The 8,725-nt window shown below is 34.8% G+C and overlaps 1 protein-coding gene across 1 annotated transcript; it reads left to right on the forward strand.

The window, feature by feature from the left end:
* The first annotated feature begins 597 nt into the window (after positions 1-597).
* Positions 598-1,995, forward strand: LOC128128082 (mannose/glucose-specific lectin-like). Its single transcript, XM_052766884.1, has 3 exons — positions 598-887; positions 980-1,429; positions 1,546-1,995. Exons 1-3 carry the CDS (start codon positions 648-650, stop codon positions 1,795-1,797), a joined length of 942 nt encoding a protein of 313 aa, XP_052622844.1. The 5' UTR covers positions 598-647; the 3' UTR covers positions 1,798-1,995.
* Positions 1,996-8,725: the final 6,730 nt, after the last annotated feature.

An 8,725-nucleotide genomic window follows, 5' to 3' on the forward strand; every position in this document is an offset into this window, starting at 1 on the left:
GAATCAAGTCCGATTGTTTCAATTGTAACCCTCGTAGTACCTAAATAATTTTTTGTCGCCATTTGGTCCTTGAACCTAACTGACACTGACGTTTAAATTTGGAAGTTAAAACCAAATAAAATTACTTTTATACACCTGATTTTATATTTAATCGTCCGTTATTAATTTTATTAATATGAAATGTTTGATCCTACAAGACCCACCAACTCAAGATGTCTATAACCACCACCTGTACATCTTCTTGAAGAAACCTGTTTCTGTTTTCTATAATTTGTTCCAAATCGAAGAAACCTACAATGATGTAAGATGTAATAATCAACTATATATACATGTTCAATTTAATAATAATTATAAAAGTAAAGCTACTACAGGAATTTCAGATGGTTTAAACGCCCTAAGCTAGACGCCAAATACCCAGATAAGTGACAAAAAATATTTTAGAGACGATTACTTTTACAATTATAAAAACTGGACTTACTTCAAAAAACCATATAATCACCGGGACTATTTTTGTAATTTACTCAAATAGTTTTGGTTAACATGTATTTAAGGAGCCATTGGTCATTCATTTGACACACACATTGAGATCGAGGAGCTTGTTCCTTATTGCATTGCATTTATATAGTTAATTACGTATTGTGTTTCTCATGGAAGGGGTACAAAGTAGCAAAGTAGCAGGATGTATTCGAGTTGGAAAATGGGGAAAACAAAGTGGAGGTCCTCAGAATGAGTGGTCTTTTGCACTTGAGAAAGATCATAAACTGGTGAAGATAACCATTGACCATGGTGAACTAATATACTCTCTCATGTTCACAACTAAATGCGGAGGTGTTTTGCATAATTCCAACAAGTTTGGTGGTTGGAATGGTGGAGACACAGTTTCTGAGGTGAGTTGATCTCTTATTCTCTTTACTCCACTAATCATTAATCAATATGCAGCGATATTTTTATTAATCAATATTCTTGGTGGATTAATCAGGTACACTTTGAGGGTGATGAGGAAATAACTGAGGTTGGTGGAGCCATTGGTAATCGAGGGGGTAATCTAGTAATTTCATTACTATCTTTTAAGACAAACAAGAGGACATATGGACCTTTTGGTTGTGCAACTGAAAATGTTTTTTCTTTACCATGGCACAAAGGCTCATTAGTTGGGTTTTATGGGCTTGCTGGCTATTATATTGATGCCATTGGTGTGTATCTCAAAGCCTTTGAGAATATCATACAGGTTGGAACATGGGGAAAAACTGAACCTGGAAGTCCACAAAATGTTTGGTCATTCCAACTTGAGAAAAATCATCATTTGAAGAAGATAACCATTGATCATGGTGATCTTATATACTCTCTCATGTTCACCACACAATGTGGAAGCTTAACACAAACTACTGAAACCTTTGGTGGTTGGAACGGTGGAGACACAGTTTCTGAGGTAAACAATTCATAAATATATATTCTTCAACTTATTTTTTTATGATTGATATAACATGTCTTTTAATATTCTTAGTTATCTTTAATTGACATGTTTAATTTTTCATTCATGGTTAGATAATATTTGAAAGGGATGAGGAAATAACTGGCATTTGTGGAACAAGTGCATTATCAAGGGGAAGTGTTGCTGGATTGCCTATAATATCATCAATATCATTCACCACAAACAAGAAAACTCATGGACCTTTTGGTAATGTAAGAGGGACTCCTTTCCCTGTATCATGGGATGTTGGTTCTTTTGTTGGATTTTATGGGCTTGCTGGCTATTATATCGATAACATTGGTGTGTATTTGAAAGCCTGCAAGTGAGATAAGGACAAAATAACCTTTGAAATATGTATGTACTATGAAATAAGGAACATATAACCCTTTGAGGTTATGATGTCTATTCGAAGGTTACTGGCTATCACTACGTTTGTTATGTTGCTTTGTGTTTTATTGTTCGGAAAGGACACCATGTACTGATCATGATGATATCATATGGTCTATCATGCTATTTCAAATAAATATATGCAAATAAATTATCTATGAAGGATGCTTCCATCAAGACCCAATCCATATCATGCTACCACTTTGGTTTCCTTATATCATTGGTTACAATATAGTTTTTTTTCGATGAAAAATGAACGAGTATGTAACAATAAACATTTTTCTTAGTTAGAAGAGTTTGTAAAACCAGATCAAAGTGAATCACAACCAATCTAAATCTTTATATGATTTTATAATGTGAAATAACACCTCAAATTAAAGGAAATCAGAAATAACAATAATAAATAAAACAACCAATATTAGGGACAGACACACTGAGATTTATATGTAAAACCTAAAATACCATGGGCAGTAGATCTAGAATTCGATGGTATTGGAACATATAGTTTATTAACTAAATGTCTTGATCATAGAAACGTGATACACAATGATTAAATACCAAAGGACTTAACAAACTAAGCTAAAAATTAGGAATAAGATAAATACATATACTATCAATATCCTATCATATCTTGTATTTCCCCTTAAGACGAAACTTGCTCTTTATGCCCATCTTGCCAAGAAGAAACTTAAATTGATTCCTTCCAAGTCCTTTTCAAAACCTTTGGTTAACAGGTCAGCAACCTGCCTTTTGTTGTCGATCTTCATTAATGTGATTTCTTGAGAAGCAACCCTTTCACGAACAAAAAAAAACAGTCCGTTTCAACATGTTTTATGCGTTCATAAAACATAGGGTTGTTACCAATATGACGGACAACCTAGTTGTCGCAAAACAAAACTGTTGGGCAGCTAATGACAATCTGGAGTCCTTAAGGATCCATCTAACCCACAAAATTTCACTCACAACAGATGCCATAACTCGATAACCAAAATGTACTTCCTCTAACTCAAAACTAACCCATCTAAAGGCTTTGATGCTAAAGGATTTATCAAGTTGTGTCTTTGTTTCTTGAATCCGGTCTAGATTATTTCCAGCTATAATAACATCATCCATGTAAATTAAAATGACAGTTCACAAGAATGTGTACTCAATCCCTTAGTCCTTCACTTGACTTCACATATACATGTGAACAAGGAACTAGTCTTAATTTTCCAAAGATGAAAATTTCTCATTCATCATGCTGTACAACTTGCATGATTCCAAGTTTCGGTCCAATTGAAACTTGGATGATGAGGATCTTTCTTTATTTGGTAAATTTAGACATTACCACAAATGAAAGAATCAATTTCATATTTCCACTCTTCCTATTAATGGAATCATATAAGCAACAATTTTTTTTCCCTCAAATGCCATTGTAAGGATATTTTAAAATAAATAAAATCATCATTTTTTTCCTTTTATTTTAAAAACTTTGCGGAAAAACTATCCTTACAATGCAAAAGAGCATGAAAACTATGTTGTTATCTGTTCCTAAGAAATATATCAGAACTCCTAAGAAGTAGCTCAAGAATCCGATCTTCAAACTATGCGATAGAAATCCATCTACGCGATCAGATTCAACATATTCTTTCTTTAAGTTTCTTCATTTTTCTTTGATTCTTAAAACATCAACATGTGACCCAGTCACATCATGTATCAAGAATCTCAGAATAGAAACTTAGCAGAGTTAGATAGTGGACTTTACCTGAAGTAGAGTCGAACTTATTGACTTTAACATCCTTAGGTAAAATTTGGCAGCTTCGCAAGTAATACCCCTTCCTTTGGCAATATAAACATATCGAGCCTTTGGTAATGGTACCGCTACTATCACAGACTTAGCTTTTCTCTTTACCATTTGGTCAACCAAGTTGACTATGGTCGATCCCTTTCCATTGGGAAGAGAATGTTTTTTCTGGATTTCCAATGTCATCATTGTCAATGTCCATAAAGTTTTAGGAAGTTGATCTTAGCAAATAGATGAGATCATTAAGGGTCTTGTCATAGTCTGTTTCATAGGGGTCCCAAAGGAACTCAGTATGTGACTTAGAAAGTGATTGAACATCCAACTTTCTTAAGACTTTGACACCCAACTCTCCCGACTTGTCAATATGTGACTTCATCTCGTAGATGTGATCACACCTAGACCTTGCCTTGCCAATAAGGCTTGAGTGACCTTGAACTTGTGGGTTAGGGAGAATAATTGGAGGAGGTGGAGAAAGTGAAGTTCCAAGAGATTTGGGAAGATCATAAATGTCTGAACTAGACATCTTTTGGGAGATATTCAAGATAGTTGATCTAAAGTCCTTAATATAACACCCAATATGAAATATTAAGGCTAGGACCCAACACAAAATTTTATAACTCGGAAGAGGGATGCCGTAATCCAAGCTATAAAATATTTAAAGGTAGGTGAATGACGATTCACCAATTTCCACCATGAAAAACGAAATAATTATTAGGTTTTTAATTGGATTTGAAACTCCTAGATCTTTTAAGATTCATTGAACTGTGCAATGGCACGTTTCAATCTCGAGTGTGCCCTTCAGGTTTTGTGACTGGGATGTCGAGGATCACAAAACAAGGTGTGAATATCCATGCAAATATACTTGGTACCCTTAATATTTACCCCTCAATTGATGTGCCGGTTAACCACACACGCTCCATCGATACTATGATAAATATTAACTTACCCTTTGCCTACCTTGTTAAATAAGAGTTAGTGTTTTGGTTAACCACACACGCTCAACTAACCGACTTAAACAAAGTGCAAAGTGTAATTTCGTGGATTAGCACCTTATTCACATTTTCCTAAAGTAACTAAGATTGGGAATTATAAAAAACATTTAGTTACTTTATATTTATCATTAATACTTTTAATGAAAGGAGAACTATAGTCCTTGTCCTACCCGTTCGGCTAACGACCCTCCACTGGTCAAGGAAGTGGTGGGTGAGAGTGGACACCCATTAAACTGTCATTTTATAGGCAGTAACCTTATACCCCCTTATAGACTGGCTTCGTGAACGAGGCCTACTAACGGTAAGACTGACTTGCTCTTATACATATATAAATATTATTAACTTATAATATTATAAAGTATAAGGGTTGAATTTTAACTCTTTAAAATTCTAAGGGCTTAACTTGGAATTAAAGTATTCATAAAAGCAAACTTTTCAAATTCCAAAACTTGAGGGCAAGTTTTGAAACTATCCAAAACTCTTGGATTTTCATAACTTATGATTTTTAATTAAAACTTTAAAACTTTTAATGAAGAGACTCTTGGACATCCATAACTTGAGGACAAGTTATGGAGCCATAAAAACTATTTATACGGAAAGACTCTTCATTTTTTTGTAACCTAAGGCATTTTTATGAGTTTTTAAGATTCATAAATGTGACTTTTCATATGACTTGAGGACATGTTACAAAAACACATTTTATGAACAACTTTTAGATTAATTTGGATTGAAAAATACTAACACGTATTTTTCATTAATCTAAAAAATAACTCATAAAACAAGGTAATCCAAAAAAACTTTTGGATTCCATAACTTATGGAGTTTAATGTTTCTTTTATGATGAAACTTTTCATGTTCCATAACATAAGAACAAGTTATGGAATTCTTTAAAACATTAAGACCAAGTTTTGTAACTCCATAAAAAACTTTGAATCAATTTTTTTTAAAAACTTTTCATATCCATAACTTATGGAGGTTTCAAAAAACTCTTTATATCAAACTTTTAAAACTAATAAAATAATCATATAATTTTATCTTTTACTAAATTTGACCTAATTCAACTCATATAGCAAATGTTTCAAATTTTACAAATAATTAATTTTTCACAAAAACAAGTAATTATATTAAAAAATGACAAACGTCATGTTTTTTTTTCCTTTTTTTTCAACTTTGAAAATAAAACATTTTCATTAATATAACAGAAAACAACTCATGGCTCTGATACCACTGTTGGGTTTTGAGCATTCTAACACTCCTAAGTGTACATGCAACCCTAAATACCTTGGATCTATGTTTTTTCTATTATACATGCAAATATGAATATTCCAAGGTATTACCCTAACTAGCATACAATCTTTTGATACTTGAATAATAAACTAGATAGAAATACATACCTTGTTGATGTAGCTTAACTTCATGAAGCTCGAGAGCCTAGTGCCCCAAGTGTGACACCTCAAATGGTTCACACAACATCATCAACACTTGTAATAACCATGAAAAGAAGATACTTCATGCTGAAATTGGCTAGCCCTCATATAAGTATCACTAGTGCCAATTTCTTGAGCTAAAGGGGTCTTTATATAGTGTGGCTATTAATGTTACACCATGTAACTCATGACTTTACCCATTCCTTATGCTCCATGGGTTTTAACCTCCATGGAGTATCCATGGGTCACCACATGGGTTAAACCCAACATAAGGAATCTTGGATCATAAGCCCACATATATAAGAATTAACGATTTTCACAATCAATCCCCATATATTTAATTAGTCTCTTTTGATCACTAAATTAAGTCCAAATTAATTCTTGATCAATACTAATTAAATAACATGATTTCATATTAATATATTAGAACTTATAATATATTAATATGTCACAAATGTCCTCTTGTCACAAACGGTCTATCCAAATGTTTCGATGCCATGCAACCCAAATGGACCATGTCGAGTCAGGTCAAGTACATACCAATTATAATTATGGACTTAGACACTAATCCAACAATAACATAACCCTATTAATCTTCAGCCTCCACCCCTCTAAACCCTAGAAATCGTCTTATACCATTCATAGGGGCATTTTGAGCTTATGAAGTCCATTTTTGGAGTGTTTGGCCCATTTTCAAGAAGGTGGAGTTAGATGAAAAGATGGAGATCAAGAAGAAGCTTATGGATCTGGCTTTTATGACTCATTTTCAGCTTGATGAAGGTATAAAGCTCTAAACTTGACCATTGAATGCTTAGATCTATTATGTTGGGTTTTTGGATCTTTTGGTCCCAAGAATGGAGCTTTATGGTTCCAAATCTGTTTTTAGGTTTAGGGTTGCTACCCTTGGTGCTAACTAAGTCCCTAAGGCACAAAGTCTCCATCTTGGAGTTATTAATGGATTCATTCAAGAGTTATGGTCATTTTCATGGAAGTAGATTGTTATACTTTGATTTTCGGTTCATGTGGGTCATATAAGTCACCAAGTCAGTGACTTTATGGATTAAGACGTTAGGTACAACTTAGATCTGTAATATGGTCCCTTGGTTTGAAGCATTAAGCACTCAATGGATTTTGTGCATCAACTGTTTGTATGTTGGGCGTACAATGTAGTACGCCGCGCGTAGAACCCTTTTGCCCAGCACGCGAAGCATACAGAAAAGGTACGTTGGGCGTACGCTCTCAGGAGGTATTGGGCCTCTGTGGACTTCGGACCATTAGGACCTAATGGTTTTGGGCATGGATTTGCTGATAGTTGGGCCCATTGGCCCTTGTGGCCCAATATAGAAATGGACTTCGCATTATGGGCTTCAGTTTGGGCCAATTTGTGGACTAGGTTGTTTTGGGCCTTCATAGGCCAATTGGGTCAGGATTATTGACTAAGGAAAATATTGGGCTTTAGTATAAGGTCCATTAGAAAGGTTTAGGCCCAATTTGGAAAACTGGGCCATTGATGGTTTTATGGAAATTATAATGTTGGGCTTTTATTTTGGGTTTGGGCCTTAGTTTTGGATCATATTGGGTCATGGGTAAAATGGTCATTTTACCCCATGCATGGATTAAGGAGTATGGTATGGGGCCAATTGCTAATTTGGGCATATTGATTGAAGTGGTTGCTCGGGAAACTGGTAGGGCAGAAACTAAGGCATTCATGCAGTAAGCTTCTGCAGTGTGAGGTGAGTCTTTTCACCATACCAACGGGTCAAAGGCACCAAAGCCGACCCATTTTATGTTATGTGGTACACTAGCTATAGTAGAGATATGTGGTATGATAGTTAGCTTTATGCTAAGTGGTATGCTAGTGGTTATATGATATGTGTTATGCTAGTTGTCTTTGTGATACTTGCATGGAAGACCCCAGGGGGGAGCCCGTGGCATTAGATATAAGACCATGTGGGGTAGCCCATGACATTGGATGTAAGACAATGTGGGGTAGCCCGTCGATGTAAGACCATGTGGGGTAGCCCATGGCATTCCTAGGTAAAGACCATGTTTGGTAGCCCATGGCATCCTTACAGGTTTATGTATGCATGACTTATGTGATATATGTAACTTTTATAGCTAATATGGTATGTGTTATTTGGATTTTGTGTGGGGTATGCTCTGAGCGACTCACTAAGCTTTGTGCTTATGGTTTAGAGTTTTGGTTTCAGGTATCATCGATTTGGAAATGAAGAGTTCGGATTGATCGTAGTGCACACACCCATGATTTCCGCAATGAATGATTTTGAGATGACCTCTGATAAATGTTTTACTTAATGATGATTTGAAATGTTTGAAATAAATGGTATTAATGTTTTAGCTATATTAAAAATGAAATTTTTACCCTTGATTTTTGGGTCGTTACAAGTTGGTATCGGAGCCTTGGTTTGAGGGATTCGGGGATACCTTTGGGTGTGTCTGAACTCAAACTGAGGATCTGTAAGGTTTTAAAAAAATTTCAAAAATTTTCAAAAGAAAATGTTTTCAAGAAAAAGGTTTTCTAAGACTAGAAAGGGTGTAGTGCATGCAATCAACTGAGCTCAAGTAAATTTCCCCAGGATACCCACATTTTTTATCTGTTATGATTTGATTATGAATATGTGAATCGCATGCTAGTTAGGGCTAG

This window comes from Lactuca sativa, chromosome 8, assembly GCF_002870075.4.
Source record: "Lactuca sativa cultivar Salinas chromosome 8, Lsat_Salinas_v11, whole genome shotgun sequence".
In the NCBI taxonomy this organism is placed as follows: Eukaryota; Viridiplantae; Streptophyta; class Magnoliopsida; order Asterales; family Asteraceae; genus Lactuca; species Lactuca sativa.

Excerpts from the sequence above, each read along its gene's own strand:
- LOC128128082 (XM_052766884.1), top strand. The coding sequence starts at position 648 with ATGGAAGGGGTACAAAGTAGCAAAGTAGCAGGATGTATTCGAGTTGGA. Across the intron at positions 888-979 it reads GTGGAGACACAGTTTCTGAG|GTACACTTTGAGGGTGATGA; the intron begins GTGAGTTGATCT and ends TGGATTAATCAG. Across the intron at positions 1,430-1,545 it reads GTGGAGACACAGTTTCTGAG|ATAATATTTGAAAGGGATGA; the intron begins GTAAACAATTCA and ends ATTCATGGTTAG.